A 22,949-nucleotide genomic window follows, 5' to 3' on the forward strand; every position below is an offset into this window, starting at 1 on the left:
CCTAATAGAGTCCTGGCCTTCACAGCCTCCTCGGGCAAGGAGTTCCACAGGTTGACTGTGCGCTGTGTGAAGAAAAATTTCCTTTTATTAGTTTTGAACCTACTACCCATCAATTTCATTTGGTGTCCCCTAGTTCTTGTATTATGGGAAAAGGTAAATAATTTTTCTATATTCACTTTCTCCACACCATTCATGATTTTATATACCTCTATCATATCGCCCCTCAATCGCCTTTTTTCCAAACTGAAAAGTCCCAGTCTCTCTAGCCTCTCCCCATATGGGACCCTTTCCAAGCCCCTAATCATCTTAGTCGCCCTTTTCTGAACCTTTTCTAATGCCAATATATCTTTTTTGAGGTGAGGAGACCACATCTGCACGCAGTACTCGAGATGTGGGCGTACCAGACTTTCTATACTTCCACAAAAATTCAGTTGGCTTCCCTCTATTGCTCACTTTCCATATTGCTAATCTCTTACTCTCACAGTGGAGTAATTGTGGAATAAAAGTCACTTTAATTCTGGAAGAGTGTGCAAGTAGGGAGCTGTTGTAGAATAGCTTATTGCACAATAGTGATGCTAGTCAGATTCCTCATGGAGACTAGGCCTGAAGATCAGACTGTGACTTGCTTTTCTGTGACAGTTCACAGAGCCTTTCCCTCGTGCCTGTAAGTAGCAAACTGACACAGTTGTGATCAGTACACTCTCAGGAGCATATATGCTATTTCTTCTGTGCACTTTGTGAGATGACCAAAGGGGAAAGAGAACGCGCAAAAGCCACAGCCGCTGTCACTTGCACAGAGAACAGAAAGGACCTTCAGAATAGGGGATGTCTTCAACTCAAGCCATGTATGTTAAATGTCCCAGAAACTTGAAACTGGAGGAGCAAAAGATTGCCTGAACTGGCAATACATTCTGTGACACTACAACAAAACATCCAGCACTCTCCCCCAGCATTAGGGAGAGCTCATCAAAGGAACAAGGGGAATTTTCTTTGAAAATGTCAGCTGCTTAATGATTCTCAGGGGTGTACATTTAGGGTCACAGAAGAGGGTTTTTGCGGGGGGATTGGTAACAATTTAAGGCCAGATAAAGACCCATCTGACTCACAGTGGAACTAATCACAGTTGCTGGCACAAACAATGCTGCTGCACCCTCGAGCTTGCAGTGATTTCCATTATATACAGGGCTTACAGTTTTGTTAAATAGCTCTCTGGGCCCCCACTCTTAGTATTCTTCAAACACCCCGCTCCCCAGGCAAATAACTATTCATCAGTGGGAGAAAGAGGGCCACAATCTTGTGAGTTCAATCCTTGAGGAGGCTATTTAAGGATTTTGGGGAAATGAATTATTAAAAAAAAAAAGTCTGTCAGAGATGGTGATAGGTTCTTCTGCGAGTGCAGGGGACTGGACTCAATGACTTCTGAAGGTCCCTTCCAGTCCAGTCTAGCTCTTGAAGACCAGCTCATGCTTTTTTAAAGTACACAGTGAAAGGAGCTTCTGATTATTTCCAGCTGTGACAAAAATGGAAACAGAACCTTTGCATTACCTGTAAACATAGTAATTAGTAGGAGCAACCAGCCTGAAGGTATAATACTTACTTGGCTGATGAAACACCATCAAGACAGCAACCTTTATTTCTAAACAGACCTCAATATTTATAACAGCAACGAAAGGTCCTGTGGCACCTTATAGACTAACAGAAAAGTTTTGAGCATGAGCTTTCATGAGCACAGACTCACTTCATCGGATGCTGGTCTTGGAAATCTGCAGGGCCAGGTATAAATAAGCCAGAGCAAGGGCGGGGATAACAAGGTTAGCTCAGTCAGCAAGGGTGAGGCTTACTACCAGCAGTTGATCTGGAGGTGTGAACACCAAGGGAGGGGAAGCTGCTTCTGTACTTAGCCAGCCATTCAGTCTTTGTTTAAGCCAGAGCTGAGGGCATCGAATTTGCAGATGAATTGTAGCTGAGAAATTTCTCTTTGGAGTCTGGTCCTGAAATTTCTTTGCTGTAGGATAGCTACTTTTAAGCCTGCTACTGTGTGGCCTGGGAGATTGAAGTGCTCTCCTACGGGTTTTTGTATATTGCCATTTCTGATGTCTGATTTGTGTGCGTTTATTCTTTTACATAGAGACTGTCCAGTTTGTCCGATGTATATAGCAGAGGGGCATTGCTGGCACATGATGGCATAAATTATATTGGTAGATGTGCAGCTGAATGAACCCACGATGGTGTGGCTGATCTGGTTAGGTCCTGTAATGGTGTTGCTGGTGTAGATATGCGGGCAGCAAATGCAACAAACCTCATTGCCAGCTCTGCCCACATATCTACACCAGCAACACCATTACAGAACCTAACCAGATCAGCCACACCATCGTGGGTTCATTCAGCTGCACATCTACCAATATAATTTATGCCATCATGTGCCAGCAATGCCCCTCTGCTATATACATCGGACAAACTGGACAGTCTCTATGTAAAAGAATAAACGCACACAAATCAGACATCAGAAATGGCAATATACAAAAACCCGTAGGAGAGCACTTCAATCTCCCAGGCCACACAGTAGCAGGCTTAAAAGTAGCTATCCTACAGCAAAGAAATTTCAGGACCAGACTCCAAAGAGAAATTTCTCAGCTACAATTCATCTGCAAATTCGATGCCCTCAGCTCTGGCTTAAACAAAGACTGAATGGCTGGCTAAGTACAGAAGCAGCTTCCCCTCCCTTGGTGTTCACACCTCCAGATCAACTGCTGGTAGTAAGCCTCACCCTTGCTGACTGAGCTAACCTTGTTATCCCCGCCCTTGCTCTGGCTTATTTATACCTGGCCCTGCAGATTTCCAAGACCAGCATCCGATGAAGTGAGTCTGTGCTCATGAAAGCTCATGCTCAAAACTTTTCTGTTAGTCTATAAGGTGCCACAGGACCCTTCGTTGCTGTTACAGATCCAGACTAACACGGCTATCCCTCTGATACTCAATATTTATGTGATTCTTCACTAACTGAATACGTGGCATGTTATACTTAAAAAAATACACCCTAAAAGCAAGCTTGCTATATGGTATTATAAAATAGCAACATTCCATATCTTAAAATAAACCTCCCCCTTAAGTTGCTTTGGACAAAATTGTTCAAAAACATAATTAAAGGAATGTAGAGTTTTGATCCATAATCTTAGTCACTGTATTAGTATTTTAAAGTTTGCAGGAAGAGAAGGTAGTGTTGCAGTTTGACTGCATATAATTCTCAGAATATAGTGTTATCTGTTGGAAAGTTCCATTTAGATGACTGACAGAATCTGTTATCCCTTCCAATGATTAATTTAAGTAATGAGAAATACCTTTACCCTTAGAGTTACACCTAAATCCAACCTGTCTCTCTAACAAGCATAAAATTACTTATTAATTGAAAATATTTTAGATACTTAAGGTATCTACAACATCCCCAGTCTTAAAAATAAGAGGGCTCAAGGAAACAAGAAACCAAAGTTTTGGTTCAAATACTCTTGCAGGATCAGCACGAAATCCAAAGGCAAAACACAGTTAAAAGACTGACTCTTACCTATTCCAGTCTATATTTGGTAGCTCCTTTCTTACCGGACATTATGCTGGTTTGGAAAGACTAGCCTCTGCGTAAATACAACAGAGGTCCTGGGTACCACTGAGTAAAGCTATCCTTGCTTGGAAGGTGCCCAGCAGGTCTCAGGATCTTGTGATGATACTTATTTTGAGACATTCTTTTAAGTGATGGAAGATAAATGAGATATTTTTGGAAGAAACAGAGTCAGAATTTTCAGGCTGAATGACTATTGAAAGGAGGACCAACAGATTACATTTGGGGGGAGTGAAAAAAGAGATAATGCTGAAAAAGTAGGGGTTCAGGTGAATTTAAGAAAGCCTGTTTATAAGTATCAGGAGTACACAGGGTGTAGTACAGCTAGCATGGCCTAAAATAGTTCATTTTTGAAGGTGAAGTACCCCAGCTTTGAGGCAACCCTTATTAAAAGTTTCCCACTTCACCTTGACACAGCTCATGAGGACATTGCTCCCAATTGTTTTGGTGTTGTGTATTATGTGTGTTCTCCATTCCTTCTCTCTAAACAAAGGGCCCCAAAATGGAGAGGATGCCACAGACTTCATTAGAAGCAACATCTGATCATGCCATAGTGAGTCTCAGTTTTTCTGTGAAGCAAAGGAGTGAAAAGTAGCAAAATGTGGAAATCCAGTGTCAGTAATATTAACAGAATCAACATTAGCTAGCGTAATAAGGTGTAAAAGGGAAGTAAAGAGCGCAAAAATAAACAGCATATAGCTATTCTATTACGGTTATTAGTCTTATACAGCTCTTCAAAACAGATCTGATACAAGGTCGTATAAATCCTGTAAGTATGTCCATGAAAAGTGTATGGCACAAAGGAGGCAATTAAAAATACAAAGTGGCTGGGGTGAAGTTAAATGAGTTTGTTGAACTTTAGAATGGATGATGAGTGGGAAAATTCCCAGGTGAACATCTTCCAGGTAATCAAGGCACAGCAATGGCAGAGAGAAAGATGTCTCTAAGGAGGAGGATTAGAACAACTAAAGCAGTTTAATAGCAGCAAATCCTCAGGGCTTGATGTTGTTCTGAGAGTTTTAAAGGAAAGTAAAAAAAATACTACTTATAAGGTAGCAGAGCTACTAACAAGTGCATAATGCACTTTTACATAACAGGAGCCGTGCCTGATGATCCGATGGTTGCTACCGTGGTATCTATTTTTAAAAAGAGAGCAAAAGCCACCCTGGGAGTGATAGAGGGGGGAGGCTCACTTCTGCAGGGAGGAAATCAATTGCAAGTAGAATCATTTGAGGTGTATTAATAAACTGCTTAGATGAATATGCACTAAAAATATATGGAAATGAAACAAAATAACATAGGCTTTACCATCATCACTCAGATCATTTGCCCATCTAGCTTTGTGTCCCACCTTTGACAGTGATTTCAGTCTTCCAGAGAAAATCAATCCCTTATATCTACAGTGTCCAATGTGCTCCCCATTCGCCACCTGTGGTGAACGGGGCAGCAGGATGTGGCAGATGCAGGGCAGGAGAGCCGCATACATGGTGGGACAAGCGTATGGCATCAGTGGTGGAGGTGGCTTCAAGCCACTGACTCCTGTGGCCCCACACAGTGGTGACTCCAGCTGCGGGGTGGGGTGAGGTGCGGTGGCTTGCATAGTGAAACGCCAGCCACCAGGCACTCATGCAGCAGTGGTGCTCCAGTCGTAGGGCACTCGTGTGGCGGTGGAGTTCCAGCCGCGTGGCGGCGTCTCCAGTGAATAATCTTGTGAGAGTCTAGCTGGGAAGAGGGGCGATGACTGGATGGATGGTGGGGCACGTGGCGGTCCATTCAATTTCTTTTGGCCACCACTGCTTTACATAATATATCTAGCACAGGCCCAGTGATGGCAGCAGCCACAGCTGGAATCTTGGCCCTTTCAATCGCCACAGGAGTCCTGCATGGTGTGCCCCAGGCAGCGTTGAAGTCTGCCTATGAGAGGCATGCCTCAATCCCACCCCTTCTGCCTGAGGCCCTACCCCTTTTAGAGAGACAGCACCAGAACTTCTGCCTTGCTCAGGGGCCTGGTGAATCTGTCAGCCCACTGATCTAGCTAACTAGGGAAGGGGAAATTCCTTTCTACCCTCTATGCAGGTGATTCATTCACTTCCTGAAACAGGAGATTATGTCTTCTTCTAATGATCTTCCCTGAAATAGCTACGGATATCATTAGTATTCATGAAATTACTCAGCCCATCTACCAGAAACTGCCAATCAAGCTTTTGCTCTGAATCCCACCAGGATGTCTATGTGCTTCAGAAAGTAGTAGCTTTTCATTGTTCTAAGCTGGTTGGCTCAGTAGCTGAACCTCCTGCTGCTTCTGGCAAGAGTAAACCACCTATCTGCCCATCATCCCCTCAAAAAGTCATTTATAGCAAACTGCATCTTCCCATGTCTTTGAGTTTCCTGTCCCTACAGCAGGCCATGTAGGGAATGACTTGACATGGGGCTTATATGTTAATGCATGTTCACTGTTCCTTTCTGTAAAGTTTGTTGCAACAAATTGTGTCATAATTATGCAATAACACATGGGTAGGTATACCTGTTAGATCATTTCTGTGAGGAGTAACACCACAAGACAGATTTTTTTCAAACAAAGTAAAAATTTTCCTCTGTCTGACAGACACATGCATGTAATGCAATACGTTTACTGCACAAATCTTTTACATATTCTATTATTTCTTCCCACTTTACATCTTATTGACTTTCACTCACAAATCCTCTCTCTCTCTCTGGAGGATGCTGGGGGAGTTGTCCAACGTTTTCAGATCACATATCATTTGCTATTTAGCTATGGGTTGTTCATTTTTGAGCTTTTAGACGTTCACCATTTTTCGAACATAATCAGGAAGTTTTGTTGTGTTTTTTTACTTTGCAATTATAGCATCAGGAACCATAAAGAAGTCCTTAAAGAACTGCATGGAGCTCCAGAGCAGAAAGCTCCTGGTCTACACACACAGAGCCTGTTTTGAAATAGAGCTATTGGATGTACTATGGCTTCTTTCAAAATAGGCTCTATTCCCTGTTTTAACAGCACGTATTTTGAAATAGCTGTTTCAAAACAGGTTGTATTCCCTGAGGTAAGACTGACAGGTCTATAGTTCCTTGGATTGTTCTTCTTTCCTTTTTTAATGATGGGCACTACATTTGCCCTTTTCCAATCATCTGAGACCTCTCCTGATCTCCACAAGTTTTCAAAGATAATAGCTAAAGGCTCTGCAATGACATTTGCCAATTCCCTCAGTACCCTTGGATGCATTAAATCTGGACCCATGGATTTGTGGGCATCTAGCTTTTCTAAATAGATCTTAACCCGTTCTTTCCCCACTGAGGGCAGCACACCTCCTTTCCATACTGCATTGCCTAGTGCCGTAGTTGGGGAGCTGACCTTGTCCGTGAAGACTGAGGCAAAAAAAACATTGAGTACTTCAGCCTTTCCCTCATCATCTCTCACCAGGTTACCTCCCTCATCCAGTAATAGCCCCCAGACCCTCCTGATAGCCCTCTTATTGTTAACATACCCGTAAAGCCCTTCTTGTTGCTCTTCACATTCCTTGCCAGCTGCAATTCCAACTGTGCTTTTGCTTTACCTCCCGGCGTTCTCCAGCCATATATTTATACTCCTCCGGGGTCATCTGTCCAAGTTTCCACTTTTTATATGCATCCTTTATGAGTTTAAGCTCACCAAGGATTTCCCTGGTACACCAGGCTGGTTGCCTACCATATTTGCTTCCCCTTATTTTCAATCATCTTTACATAACCAGAGAAAATAGAACTATGGCAACAAGCACAAAGACACTGGTAGGAAATTTCTACAATACGGGTGAGAATGCCCTTTCCCCTCCTATTTCTTAGCAAGTTATTTAAAAAAAAATAGGACTCTTTCCAATGCCTGGATATTGCTAAATTTCAAACATTTTTGTTTTTCAGAGAGGTTGTTACTTTTAACCACTTCCTGGAAGAGGCAGCTGAGAAAGAGGTCCATGGGAAAGCCAGGCTCCAACTCTTCATTGAGAATCTGTTGCAGCGGGTTGATCTGGCAGAAAGACAACTCGAATATTATCAAAATCAGCAGATATTGTGCAATTACAATGATGTCAGTGAGCTTGCAGTAAGTATTCACGACTGTCATCTAATGAATTATACTGTAGCTCAGTACACCAGGAAAAATACCTGGATTTGATTTGATTCAATAAGACTGAATAATTTAGAATTCAATCAGATTTAAACTTGTAAAATGTTTGTCTTTCGATGGCCTTTGGTTTTATTTACTCTGTTAAGCTGTTACCCTACATGGACAGCAAATTGCTTGAAGCCCTGGGACTTTTCAGGCCCCAGTCTCTGGTGGGGACATGGGGAGAGAACGGAGACCCTTCCCCACCTGCTGACTGCGTAACACCACTAACCAAGGAACAATTTACTACACTAAGAGAGCTATTTACAACTATTTACACAGTAAAATGCTAGTGAGACCACTTAGCAACAAGCACTCAGCCAGAGAACTGACAGCCTACACTGGTGGTAAGAAGAAACTAAAGGGCAGTTGGGTTGGCAGGGTCATATTTAGGGCTCTGCACTGATGCCAGTCCAAGAAGCTCCACAGCTGACCTGGCAAGTAGCAGCTAGTGTAAAACTTTCTGACAGTTGTGCACGTGGCACACACACACCTAACTTGAATAGATATGCACAGGCACTCTGAGCAGAAAAAGCACCTTTTGCTTTGTACATTTATCAACTGCCACAAATTGCTCCACGGGTAATTCTGCACTTAAAAATTAAAAATTTTGCTCACAATGTTTTAAAATTCTGCAAAATCCTGCAATTTTTGTCAAAACAATGCACTATAATCAAGCTATCTGAGGTAGACCTGCCCTCAGAGAAGAGAGAACACCGCAGTGGCCAAAATAAGGAGGAGAAAGTGAGGAATAATGAAATGTCTGTGTGCCCTTTTGTTGAAAGGTCTTTCCTTCTGGACAAATAGCCGATATAATTTTTGCCATTAATAATCACAGTTGTTATTACTTCAAATCAGTAATTTCCCTCTACTGCATTAGATTTTGGTGGCAAGTGTCATCCACAAGAATTCCAAAGGCCTTTCCGTGCTTGAGTAGACACAGGGTACAAACTGTACCTAGAACTGACTTCATCCATCATGGAAGTACAGACACGTTAGGTGAAAAACGCAACTACTGCTTGACTGCACATAGTGCTTAACAGAAATTTAAGCACAGAAAGCAAAGATCACCTTAAATGGAAACAGACTCTTTGGATGGGTAATGACATAACAATTGAGTTAAAATTTAGTATGGAAACCAAGGCTGCTATTTCAGAAAGTGCTGTGAGGTCTTGAAAGAGGACTCTGGGTAAAGACTGTTGTTTTAGGTTGCATCTTTTAAAGTGTACTTCCAGGAGCACAGTACCTTTTAACAGCACCCTGAGCCATTGTCTCTGTATTGTCCCATATGGCAGGACACTGCCTACTGAACCAGCTGCACCACCAAATGCTGACCAGCCTGAGCTCACCAAGTTATCACAGAAACCAGCACAATGGGACTCCAGGCTGTCTCATGCTAGTCGGCTTAAAAGACAACAGATGTCCAATCAAAAGGCCAACAGAAAATATAAAAAATGAACAGGAGTGGAGAAGGATTTACTGGGTCAATGATTACTTTTAAACGCTGAAGTTGGGAAACAAACATATTTCAGGATCAAACTTTCAGCTGTGAAACACTAGTTTTTCCACAGGTATATTAGCCAATTAGAAATCTGAACACCCAGGCTAATACTCAGCTGCTCAAGGCTACGTCTACACATGCACGCTACATCGAAATAGGCTATTTCGATGAATAACGTCTACACGTCCTCCAGGGCTGGCAACGTCGACGTTGAACGTCGACATTGGGCAGCACCACATCGAAATAGGCGCTGCGAGGGAACGTCTACATGCCAAAGTAGCACACATCGAAATAAGGGTGCCAGGAACAGCTGCAGACAGGGTCACAGGGCGGACTAGCGGTTCCGGGGCAACAGCTAGCCGCTCCCTTAAAGGGCCCCTCCCAGACACACGCAGCCTGCACAGCACGCGGTCTGCAGAGCCATAGGCACGCACACCTCGAGCGACACAGTCATGGACCCCCAGCAGCAGCAGCAGCAGCAGCAGCCGCCAGAGGTCCACACAGCCGCCCCTGTAGGAGCAGTGCTTGCCCTGCTCCATGCCATTCAGGAGGCAGCTGAGCACATCCTTGCCACAGAGGAGGAGCTGCCCGCAAGGGAGGAGGACGCAACCCCCAACCCTGCAGCACCCAGCCCCACCCCCTCCCCCCCCCCGCCGCACACGCCACCAGCTGTGGAGCTACCCCACGAGCACTGACTGGTGGGAGCAGCTGGTGCTCGGAGAGTGGGACGACGACTGCTGGCTCCAGAACTTTCGCATGAGCCGGCAGACATTTCTGGAGCTATGCCAGTGGCTCACCCCCGCACTGAGGCACCAGGACACCGCCATGTGGCGTGCCCTCAGCATCGAGAAACGGGTCGGCATCGCTGTCTGGAAGCTGGCCACTCCAGACAGCTACCGATCCGTGGGCCAGCAGTTTGGCGTCGGCAAGGCCACCGTCGCGGCTGTCCTCATGGAGGTAAGAGGACCCACGGGGGGAGGGGGAGGCAGCCCTGGCAGGGGAGGGGAGGGGGGTCGTGGCAGGGGAGGGCCACACACACCCTGCACACCCCTCATTGGTGCTCTCCCATGTGCTTCCCCTGCAGGTCGTCCACGTCATCAACGCCATGCTCCTCCACAGGCTCGTGAGGCTTGGGGACCCAGATGCTGCCATCACGGGCTTTGCCACCCTGGGCTTCCCCAATTGCTTCGGGGCTCTGGATGGGACTCACATCCCCATCCGCGCCCCGGAACACAGTGGAGGACGCTACTTAAACAGGAAGGGCTACCACTCAGTGGTCCTCCAGGCCTTGGTGGACAGCCGGGGCCATTTCCTGGACATTTATGTGGGCTGGCCTGGCAGCACCCACAACGCCCGGGTATTCCGGAACTCGAGCCTGTGCCGCCAGCTGGAGGCGGGGACCTACATCCCCCAGTGGGAGATCCCTGTGGGGGACACCACCATGCCCCTCTGCGTCATCGCAGATGCGGCATACCCACTCCGGCCCTGGCTCATGCACCCTTACACGGGCCATCTGTCAGCCAGCCAGGAGCGCTTCAACCTGCGCCTGAACCACACGCGCCAGGTGGTGGAGCACACATTTGGGCTCTTCAAAGGGCGCTGGAGGTGTCTCCTCACCCGCCCTGATGCGGGCCCCACCAACATCCCCCAGATTGTGGGCGCATGCAGCGCCCTACACAACCTCGTGGAGAGCAAGGGGGAGGCCTTCTTTCAGGCCTGGGCTGAGGAGGCCGGCAGGGCTGATGTGCAGCCACCCGCTGCCCCCAGTCGCCAGGTGGACCCCGAAGGGACCCGGGTCCGGGAGGCCCTGCGGGCCCAGTTCGATGAGGCCACGGGGTGAATGCTGGCAGGCCCCCCACTGCCCCCCCATCCTCCACAACACTCCCTGCCCCATGCCCACACCACAGAGCACCCAAGAGCACACCCCCCGACTTTTCTTGTAAATAAAAGCAGACAGTTGTTCGTCAAATCAAATATCTGTAGAGCTCTTATTATTATTATCAAGACTAACTATTTACAGGCAAAATCAAACTTATATATATATGTATTATAAATAAGGATAAGATGAAAGGGGAAGACAAGGAAGGGGAGAACTATGTACATGGGGGGGCAAGGATCAGCATAGCAACAGGGGTCTAATATAAAAACTATTTACAAAATAACATAAAACTGGGGGGAATACATACAAAGGGGGGGGCCACGTCCTGGGCCATACACCCCCTAATGTCCAGCGCTGGGGGTGGGTGGCCATGACCCACGCCTTGGCCTCAGCCCTGGCTGGGGCTGGGCGGACCGGTAGATACGGCCGGCAGGTGTCAGCTGGCCCCAGCTCCCCCTCGGCGGAAGGGCCCTCGGTGGCAGGTGGTGGTGTGACGGCGGATGGCACAGCGGGTGGCGCAGCAGGTGGAGCAGGCAGGGCGGGTGCAGCAGCGGCCGGCGCAGCATGGGGGGCCAGGTAGTCGGCGATACGATCGAAGGTCCGCATGAAGGCCCCCCATGCCTCCTGGTGCCAGGCCAGCGCCTGCTCCTGCAGCTGGAGGCGGCGCTCCTCCACCCGCAGCCGCTGCTCAGCGACCTCCAGCTGCCGACGGTGGATGGCCAGCAGGTGGGGGTCCATCGCCATCAGGCGGTGGTGCTGGGTCCGCCGTCTTCCCCGCCGTGGGGCTGGTCAGTCCTCTGCCGAGGGGCTGGCCTGGAGTGATGGCCCCGGTGGGCTGTCCGGGACCATTGACACCTCGCCAGCGCTCTCCGGTCCTTCCGATGGTGCAGCTGCGGAATGCAGGAGGGGGGGAAGAAGAGTGGAGACAGCCGTTAGTGTGGGCCCCGAGCCGTGGCCCTTGTCCCCCCACCCCTCTGCTGCAGGTTCCCCATCCCCGTCCCCGGGAGATGCTGCTGTGATGGGGTTCAGGGGTCCCCCTGCACTGCACCCCGTCCGCTGGCAGGAGTGACTCTCACTCAGCAGGTACAACAGGAGGTTTATTAGGCAACAGATGCCCAGTTTCTCACAGAAGTGAAAGTACAGCAGTCAGAGACAGTCCTTCCAACCCGTCCTGGGGAGAAGACCCCGAGGGTGCCCCTCTGGGGTGTAGCTTTCCCCCTCCTCAGGCTGGCTGCCTTCTAGCTCTGCCTTCCCCTAGCCTCTAACTGCCGCCCCCGATTCAAACCCAGCTCAGCTCCTCCCTCCTCTTTGTTCAGGGCAGAGGTGTAACCTGCCAGTTGTAGCCCCAGGGTCATCCTTAGCCACTGGGAGCTATTCTGCTTGTTTCTCATATCTAGCCTGAGTCTTGCATTTGCACTCCCCCCACTCCATCACATGCTGCTGCTGCTGCTGCTGGGTGTCCCACCCCCTCCCCACGGGGGACCCTAGAGGTGCCGCTCCCCCCAGCCCCGGGGATGGGGCATGGCACTGTCATGCTGGGGGGGGCAGGGGCTGATACACTCTTCTGAGGGACATGCCACTGCTGTCCTTGGGCCATGGTCATCTGGGCATGTGGAGGGCCCTGGTCATATCTATTACCCCCACCCCTCAACCCCGGGGGGTGTGCACCGGGGGGGGGGTACATACCTGATGGTCCACTCCCATGGTCGGGGGACACCCGGTGGGCGGACGCCCGGCTGGAGCTCCTCGAGGGCAGGACGATCCTCAGGCCAGCATCGCTGATGTCCCTGAGCTCCCTGTAAAAGGGGCAAGTGACGGAGGCGGCCCCAGATCGGCCGGCTGCATCCCAGGCCCGGGCGTAACCCTGCCGCAGCTCCTTCACTTTACTCCGGACATGATCCAGAGTGTGGGCAGGGTGACCCCAGGCGGCCAGGCCCTCGGCCAGCGGAGCAAACGCGTCCGCATTCCGCCTCTTGCTCCCCATTACCTAGAGCACCTCCTCCTCACTCCAGAGCCCCAGCAGGTCCCGAAGCTCGGCCTCCGTCCAGGAGCGGCCCCGCTGCCGCTTCCCTGCCTGGCTGCTGGGCTGGGAGCCCTGGCTCCCCTTGGGGGGGGTTCCCCAGGGGGCACTTGGGGGGCTGGGGGGTGGCCATCATGTTGGGTGTGGGTGTCTGTGGCTGCGGAGGAGCGTGCAGGCTAGCTGCATGGCAATGCTGCTGTGTGCACGCTCTCTCAGCTTCCTGCACAGGAAGGCAGGGGGCGGGGAGCTTTAAGGGGCCGCTGCACGCGGCCACCATCCAGCTCAGGGGCTGGAGAGAGTGTCTCTCAACCCCTCAGCTGATGGCTGCCATGGATGACCCCGCTATTTCGATGTTGCAGGACGCGCAACGACTACACGTTCCTTACTTCGACGTTGAACGTCGAAGTAGGGCGCTATTCCTATCCCCTCATGGGGTTAGCGACTTCGACGTCTTGCCGCCTAACGTCGATGTTAACTTCGAAATAGCGCCCAACACGTGTAGCCGTGACGGGCGCTATTTCGAAGTTGGCGCCACTACTTCGAAGTAGGTGGCACGTGTAGACGCGGCCCAAGAGACACAGAATTTCTTGTTGAAGCTTATAGGTGTGTCAACAGTGAATGCCTTCAAAGTCATTTGTCCTCCTGATTCAAAGAGCATTTTTTTCCCTTTGGAAATGTGTATTGTCCAACAGTTGTTGCTATAGGACGGCTTTTGCCGTTGGCTGGTGTCCTATGTGAAATGCTGATTTGGTGTCAGCCTCCTTCTGAGTGAACCACAGTGATCAGTAAGAAACACAAAAACCGCTCTTGACCTTTGGCACTAATTGACTCCCCATTAGCAATTTCAGTAGCAAGATCAAAGAACAAATGAACATGGAAATGGAACTCCCCAAGGCATCAGTGAGCTTCAAGCACATTGGTAAGACAAATCATAGAGAAACATGGGCTGTCATTTCTGTCTGCTGTTAAAGATCTCTAGGGCTGCTGATCTACTGTGTTTCAGAAGCACTAAAATTCCCATTCATATGTGGAAAGGAAAGTGTTTAAATTGTGGGCTCAAGGCAGGTAATAGCAGCAAAAATTGTGACTCTTTTCATTATTCTTTTCTAATATTATTTACTTCTGGTTTTGCCACAAAACCTGTGCAATACAAAAGTTTGGATTTTGCAGACTGCTTTTTTACCTGCTATTTGGCGGGCTAAAGGGAGTCAGAATATTTGAAGACATTCAACAGGATTGGAAGACTTACTTCGTGAATCAATGCGTCAGTCCTCTCATACTTCTGTTTTTACTCAAGCAAAACTCCCATTGACAATCTTACCTGAGTATGGACTGTAAGAATGGCTCAGAGTGAGTGTCTGAGGCTACACTACGAAATAAAGTAGAATTTATTCAAATCAACTTTTTACCGCTAGAATTTATAAAATTGAAGATGAGTATCTGCAAATGTCCAGCAAGTTGACAGCATGTCTCCATTGCCTTACCTAGGTTTGACTGCATCAGCAATGCATTGTGGGTACCTATCCCACAGTGCCTGTTGTCCTGTTGCATTCTGGAGTTTTGTGCCTGTGGCTTATGGGAAAAAATGTGCCGCAAATACTTGTGGGTGTCCGATATCATCATCCCAGAGTGCAATGCCCCCATTCTCCCTGCTGTTGGAAAACAAACAGCCAGACTGAGGAATTTTGTGCCATTCTTCGTGCCATTTTCCCGAAGCCTGCCACAGGCTCACATCGCTGCAGGTGACTAGCATGGATCCTGCATAGCATAGAGTCGTTGCACAGCGTGTTATGGCCACAATGATGTGTGCTTTACCTTTACGAAAGCACCTCCAACTGCATCTCAACTGCAGCCTGCCCCATGTGAACAAATAAATGACACAACAAGATTTTTTCACAAAAAGATTATTTTTATTTGGGAGGGGAGGGTTAAGAGGTAGGAAAAAGAAGGGGATCCCGGCGTCAGGAGCAGCGGAATGTGAGCCTTTTGCAGTGGGGGAGGCCATCGGGGTGGAACATGAGACTGTCCTTGCCTGTCCTCCCATGTTCAGGGACCCCACTGAGGTCAGGGTTGAGCCACATCAAGGGGAGGCTGGGCAACAGGGTGTGGAGGCCACATAGTGAGTCCTTGAGTGGGTGTCCCTCTGCAGCTCCAGCATGGAATGCAGGATGTTGGTTTACTCCCTGACAGCCATGTGGAGTTCTGCCAAGTCCTTGCTCCTGTACTCGAGCATGCTTTGTCTCTTCTGCTGGGTCCACCTGACAGCAGTGGCTTTGGATTGTTCCTTGTCTGCCTTCTCAAACAACTGCACAATTATGTCCTCTCTGGATCTCTTTTTTCACCTCATCACAACAACTTTGTCTCCCCCGCTCACACTGCCTGTTGAAGATCGTGAAGGTCAAAATTTTAGATACCATTTTTAAATGTGGCACAAAGCTCTTACCCACAGAATGAATGGCTCTCCGCTTGACCATTGCTGCGACTTTTATTTTCCAAGGCCACTTTTGGCTTCTTAAGGATGACAAAGAATCAACCTCTGAAGAACAGAAATTATTTATCCAGACCGTTTCATTGTGGACATGGTAAGACCTTGCTGGCTTAAGGATGGCAGGGGAGAAGGTTTGAAACAAACCCCAGTAAACTATAAAGCTCAGAAAAAAAACTTTTTGGTGGCTCATGGAAGGCTAGGGGGAGGAGGGCATTCATCCCTGTAAACTGTAAAGTGCAGAAAAAAATTCACTGGCAGCTCATCGCAGGCCAGGGGGAGATCAGCCCTGTAAACTGAAAAGCACAGAAAAAATTTCTGGGCAGATCCTCATAAATCCTGTGCAGGGAAAAAGCCAGTGGCATGTTGAGATGGGAGAGAGCCAGGAAAGCCCGTGGAGGGTTGAGATGGAGAGCCTGCCAGCCACGTGGTGCGGCAGGGCAATTCTGGGAAATTTAAATGGCCAGGGAGCAGTGCAATAATGTTAAGGGGACAAACTCCAATGAAACACCCCGTGCTTCTTCTAGGTTGCAAAAAGAGGCATCAGTCACCTAAGAATAACAGAGTGAAAAAAAAATATATGTTCATACTGTGTAAGTACAGGCCTGGAAAATTTACCAGAATGCTTTGTTGCGCCATGATACCAGATTACTTACTGGTTGCCTGGAATGGCAAGGTGTGCTATCATGGAAGCTGCACTAAAGCAGGCCTCCCCAAAATCTTGTGCAAAAAATGAAAGTGTACCTGACTAAGACCTCTATGGAGGTCTCCAGAAAGGACAAGCACTCCATCTCCAGAAATATTAAAAGCTGTTCTAAGGGGCATAAATCCATCACGCCTGACCTGTACCACACTTGTAGCAATTTAAAAAATAGGCTAAACAGCAGTAAACCTCTACCCAACCCAGCTGCCACCCAGTTGTAGCATTATAAAAATATATACTCAACAGAAGAGTCTTCAAAAGCATTGCTGGACCCCAGAGCTTCAGGTGTTGATGAGGCGACTGGGGACAGTATGATGAAGAGCTGTGGGCTGGCATGATCATTTTCCTCTAGGGTGTGTCTACACTGCATTCCTCTTTCGAAAGAGGTATGCAAATGAGGGAAATTGAAAATGCAAATGATGTGCATATTTGCATATTGGGCATCTGATTTGCATGTTCGTATTTCAAAAGCGCTTCTTTTGAAAGAATAAAACCAGCGTAGACGCTGCTCTTTCGAAAGTAATCCTCATCTTTGAAAGAATCCTTCCCTTTATTTAATGGGAAGAAGGATTCTTTCGAAGATGGGGTTTACGTTTGAAAGAGCAGCCAAATGTGCACCTAATTTGCATTTTTGATTTCCCTCATTTGCATACCTCTTTTGAAAGAGGAATGCAATTGTAGACGCACCCCTCATGCTTGCTGACTCTCGGCGTCCTCCTCTTTATCTGCCTCCGCCTCCTGCTCCCTCTCTAGACTTTCACCAGAGACCTGAGGAAAGTCTCCTGAAGAGTCCGTGCTAGCCACTGGAAGCGTGGTTAAGTCCCTCCCAAGAATGGTGTCAAGCTGCTTGTAGTAGCAACATGTGTTGGGAGATGCCCCAGATCGCCCAATGGCTTCTCGCACGTTATAATAAATCTGCTGGAGCGTCTTTACTTTGACCCAGCATTGCTGAGTGACCCAGGCATAGCATTATCGATCATACCATGTGAAATCTTCTAAGAAATGTCCACCTTTCCTTTACTGATTTGCAGTCTGCTCAGCACTGATTCTTTACCCCACACATAAATGAGATCCCGGATCTCATTATGGCTCCATGCTGGAGCTCTTTTGCAACCCTGAGAACTCAGATTAGAAGACCCCTAAATAGTCATGATGGCTAGATGCAATGTAATGGATGGCTCCTGAGGTGCACTCCATGCTATCCACATTGGTCAGAAAGAAAATTAATTCAAATTCTCAGACTTCCTCTTACCTACTTCCTGTGCACCTGGAAAGCAGTGGAGGTGAAAGCAGCCAGAATGGACACCTGTGGGGCAATGTGGGATACCTGTGATTTAAAGTAATTCAGTTTCCACACTAGCATTAATTTGACCTTTTAAATTTGAACAGTCACATTGTAAAATCGAGCGAAGTGCATTAAAATACAATTTATGCTGTAGTGTAGACATAGCCTAATTGTCCCATGTAGAACAACAGAGACGACAATTTTGAAATTGGAAGCTCCCATTAAGAGCCAAAGTTGGTTCATTATTAGATTTTGCTGAAAGTCATTGCCACTGCACAGGGCCCAATCCTTGGCCTGTTAAAGTTACTGGTGCCACTCTGGTGGCACAATACAGCCTTAGAGAGGACTTAATCAGCTGCTTGGGGATGTTTCTGATGTAGCTCCGTCCATACTGGTTCCATGCATCTCTCCTAATCCCTAGCATTTTGGAGTTCCAGTGTGCTCTAGATAGATCCTACTATTGAATGGACCTCTGGGGAGTTCCAGCCCAGCTATTTGTAATACGCCTCAGACAGCTCTTGCAGTGCCAGAGACTGACAGGCCTTGATTGGTCCTGGGATTGTGGGTGGGGAGAGGAAAAGGGGTATAAAGCCGCTGTTGTACACTCCCTCCTTTCCAGTGAATTCTGCTCAGGGCACAGCAGAGATTCTAGCTTAGACATTTTTAGTTGTTCGTGTACACTAAATATATTTTGGCAAAATTAAAGGCTGTGAGGGAAAATTTACTTAATCCACTTTAATGGAGAACAATGGCTTATCCATTATCTTGAACACAATAATTACTTCTCATTGTATTCTACACAGTATAATCAAATGTGAACTACTTACGTTCAGCCCTTGCTATTCTTCTTTAGCAATTTACTTTGCTTATAGTTACAAGTTAAAAAATGGTAAATACCTGCTGGTAAATGAACTAAAAACTCATGCATAATTACAAGATTTAAGATTAGTTATTAAGTTTGAAGAATTGTTAGCAGGAAAAGAGATTAAAGACAACGATTTTTTTTAAATGTTCCTATTAGTAAAAGGGAAAGATGGAAATAGAATTCTCCACATGATCCAAAATATGAGTTTTGCATTTAAAAAGAAATTGCTTTGTTTCCAAACAAACAGTTGATAAGCTATGAAAAACGTCTTCAAAGTCTCTGGGATCTGAATTACTAGTTCTTTTCTTCCACTACAATATTAGGCTACGTGCTACCAGTATGTGGAATTCAGCACATTAGGCATTAAGGAAGCACTGCTAGTTTACATCTCAAGATTAACAAATTCATCCAGAGGACAAAACTAACCTAATCTTTCTCCCTTCTCTCAACCACTAGAACAGGCACTGAATTCTACCTCTCAAGCATACCAATATCCTGAAATCTGCATAGATCTAGGGATGCTCCTGACTGAGACTTGAGTTAAACACGTTTCATTATTTACCGCATCAGGGCTTTAGATACAAATTGTTTTTTGTAGATATAAAATGATTTAAATGATAGAAAACCACTGTACAAAGGTGAACTGTTTGTTTGGGGAGGCTAAACCCAGAAGCTCCTTAGAAGTTGGGGGCCCCAAGTTAGACAGCGCACCCCCATTTCCTCACTCTGCCCCTTCCCTGCTCTGCTTTTCCCCCTGAGGAGAGAAGCCACACACTCCTCCCCAGCCCCACCTTCCATTGCTCATCCTTAAGGCAGGAAAGAAGTAGGAAAGCTTTTGTACATCATTTCATTTTTCTATCATCTTCATTTATCCTTTTGCTTGCCTTATGGCTGAGCAGTGAGGGGGCAGGGGAGGAGAGGGGAGTGCATGGCAGGCAGGCCCTCAGGGGAAGAGGTGCAGCTGGGGTGGAAAAGAGTAGCGTAGTAGCTGTGGCTGCCCACATCTAGGGAGCTTCTGGTACTCCTGCTTCCATGGCCCACTGGCAGCAGGCTGGTGTGCCTCCAAAGGGAGGTGCCAACTCCATCATTTGTCCCCTTTATGCCCAGTCTGTTTTTTATTAGGGAGCCTAAGCCTCCCATCACAGTGGCATGGGAAGCATATCTATTTGCTCATAATTATGAACATTTCTGGTTTTTTTCCAGTTAACAGACATCTCATCAAATAAGAAACCCAGATGCCTGTATGTATGTCATTTCATTTTTCAATTATTTAAAAATGCTTGCATCTTAACATGCTTACATGGCTGTGTATGCTGTACAACCCCGATCCTAAGTCCATTATATTGGGTTCTGAGGGCTTTGTAGCAGGTCCTGTATTTGATGACACACATGCATTTTGCATAATAAAGGAAAAACAGTTGCTTTGCTATATTAAAAATAAAATATTTTATTCAAGATAAACTAGAATCCTTTTGTGCCAAAAAAATCACTGCTTCCTGTTTGACCACGAGGATTTTACAAGATCAACTCATTCAGGGTTGATCTTCCAGGGTTTGATTTAGTGCACCTAGTGGGGACATGCCAAATCAAACCATCAGGGCTCTACACTTGACCCTCATACTCCTCATTGTCACAAGGAGTAAGGGAAGTAGACATGAGAGTTTCTCCCTTTGACCTCCCTACAGTGAGGATGGACAGAAAAGTCCATCAATGATACATTGATTCCAGTTACGTAATTGTTGTAGCTGGAATTACATATCTTAAATTGAATTTTTGGTCTAGTGTAGACCTGGCCAAGGTTTGATACACCAGTATCTGAATCTAGTAAATAAACATATGCTACATTTCAGCCAAAAAAGACTAACATCCTGTTGTGGGCATTTTTGAGTAGCATATGTGGGAGATTTATACTTGCCATTTCCTATGTCACCTATTTTTAAAAGGGCACTGTCAACTTAAAAATACCATATTATAAACATATGTCCTGACCTGCAGTATGTAACTAAAATATTTTCAGTTTTTAAAACCAAATTCAAAAACACAACTTACTTTACACTATATAACTTTTTAACTTCCTTAGTTTGCATAAAGAAAATTGGAATCAGTGTCACTTTTATTGATTGTGTGGGAATTATTAATTAACTGTGCGGAAGTTGGGGGTTCTTTGCTTTTGGTTTTGTTTTTTTAACCACTTATTCCACAAGAAGTGGTTTTGTTTGTTGTTTGTTTAAATCACAAAATATTTCTCCACTGTTTTTAGGTCAGTAAAAACAAGCTTTTTTTCCCAAACATCTAAACTGTGGCCTGTGCTTGAACTGAGATTGACTTTAAGTTAAATTATTGTTCATACAATTAGACGAAGTAGGAGAATGTGTGAAATGAAACACGACAAATTCACCTAAGTGGATAGAGCTCCACTGGTGCAGTAGAGTTGTACCCACTTATGTCGGCATTATAGAAATAAGACGTATCAGGCCAAGTTCAGTCAAACTTATGCACTGAAATCAGATGTGGGTAAGTGACACATATAATTGAGGGGTTGTTGGTTCTCCATGATTTCTTAAAACATTTGCTAACTATTTATGCCCTCTTCCACCCTGTATTTTGCTGGGAAACTGAAGAACCTTTCCTGGACTTGAAAAACAGCTCTGTGTGGCTTCAATAAAAGACATTACCTCACTCACCTTGTCTCTTTAAACTACATAAGGCATTTTCAGTATAACAACAGAGAAAGCAGAAAAATGGAGAACTTACATCACTTGAAAGCCATCTCCTCTTTCTGACTATTTCTGTCAGCCTGCCAGCTTTCCTTGCTAATTAAAATGCTCTCCACTGTGAACAGAAATTTCTCTCTTTTCAGGCCTGGATCTCTTTGTGTCTGTCTGTGTCCTAGACATGCCACCTTTGATCCAAGCCCAGTACCCTGCTTTCTAAATCAGTTTTCTTCATCTATCTGCACACACAGGTTATGTCTACGTTAGAGGGTGTTTTGGTTTTGTTTATTTTTGACAAAACTGGCATTTTGTCGACAAAACCTTTGGCGCGTCCACACTAAAAATGCATTCTGTTGACGTAGAGTCAACATAACCCAGCACTTTTGTTGACAGGCTTCTGCCTCTTTCCCATGCCTCTTCCCCATGACTTCCCAATGAGACAAAATGCTTTTCTCAACAGAATCTGTCAACAAAAAAGCTGTGTGGATGCTCTGGGGGCCCTCTGCCAACAGACAGGGCTTCCGTGTCACTGGTTGGCTGTTCTGTTGAAAGAGGGACAGGCAGTCCGGCCACTCTCTATCAACAGAGCGGATTGCTTTTTTGATCCACTTTTGTGTGTGGCCACACTCTGTCGACAGACGTTTGTCGGAAGTTCTCTTCCAACAGTGACTTCTGTCGACAGATCGCTGTGATGTAGACGTAGCCACAGTGGGGATTGGCTCACTGCTTTCTCCACTAATTAGTCTATTAAAACTTCAAAGGCATTTGATGATGCTTAACAGCAACCTGGATGAGTTCCAGTGTTGTACTATCTACCAGGCAGATTGACATTTTCCTCAGTGCTAACCCCCTCTTTTCTGTGGTTATAAATGGTGAAGCAGAGGCATAGGGCTGATCTGTGTCACACTCCTGTTTAATTTCTATATGGTGTGAACATATAATTCCCTTTGACTGTCTCTTCCTGCTACTAATGAATCATTTAGATTGGATCCAATCCTCCAGTCATTTGCTAATCTGAATTCTCACATGAAACAAAATATTAGGCCAGGGTGGCCAGATAGTTAGGGACTAAGAGCCATGGACAGAGTCTAAAGAACCATGTGGATAGAGTGAAAATATAAATATATAACATGTGGCTCAATACCCTCCCCCAAAGCCAGGCACCCCCAGTCCTTCACTCAAACTCGATGCCAATGACTCACTGGAGCTGCCGCCATGTGTTTCTCCCACCAAGGACTGGGGCATGCGCTCAGAGTGGCGGATGGTACTCCTGGCATGAGGCTCCAAGCAGCAGCCACAGTTAATTACTCAAAGAGCCATATGCAGCTCAAGAGCCACAGGCTGGCCCCCCTGTAATAGGCCATGCTACAGTCTCAAAGTGTTTGTGGCTAGTTTTCTTAAAATTGAAGTTCAAAAGTAAAAAATATAGCTTGCGACATGGAACTCTGTTTACGTTGGCAATACAGCTTGGAATTCCGTGAATTGGGGGTTTGAATGGCAGGTATATGACCAATTGCGCCTTTCCCTAGAGAGGTATAAATATTTTGAAAAATGGTTCAACATGAAGTAAAATGGAATTGTCACAGGTTTATTAAATATAAACTTGACAACATTTTTAAACGTTGGGTTCGATTTAAAATTTCAGAGTAGAACACCTGGTTCTGTTCTGACTCACATAGGTGCCAGTCTGAAGTAGCTCCGTTCGAGTCATTTTACTTCAATAAAGTCACA

At 46.4% G+C, this 22,949-nt stretch overlaps 1 protein-coding gene across 4 annotated transcripts in view; it reads left to right on the top strand.

Annotated features, from left to right (window-relative positions):
- Positions 1-22,949, top strand: part of ZNF365 (zinc finger protein 365) — a 63,579-nt gene that overhangs the window by 35,982 nt on the left and 4,648 nt on the right. For 3 of the 4 annotated variants that reach the window (XM_074999467.1, XM_074999466.1, XM_074999465.1), the window contains 2 exons: positions 7,523-7,703; positions 19,708-19,745. In XM_074999467.1, coding sequence (XP_074855568.1) covers positions 7,523-7,703; positions 19,708-19,745 — 219 coding nt within the window. The remainder of the gene's footprint in view (positions 1-7,522; positions 7,704-19,707; positions 19,746-22,949) is intronic. The other variant, XM_074999468.1, reaches the window with a different exon arrangement.

Source organism: Carettochelys insculpta, chromosome 7, assembly GCF_033958435.1.
Source record: "Carettochelys insculpta isolate YL-2023 chromosome 7, ASM3395843v1, whole genome shotgun sequence".
NCBI classification, from domain to species: domain Eukaryota; kingdom Metazoa; phylum Chordata; order Testudines; family Carettochelyidae; genus Carettochelys; species Carettochelys insculpta.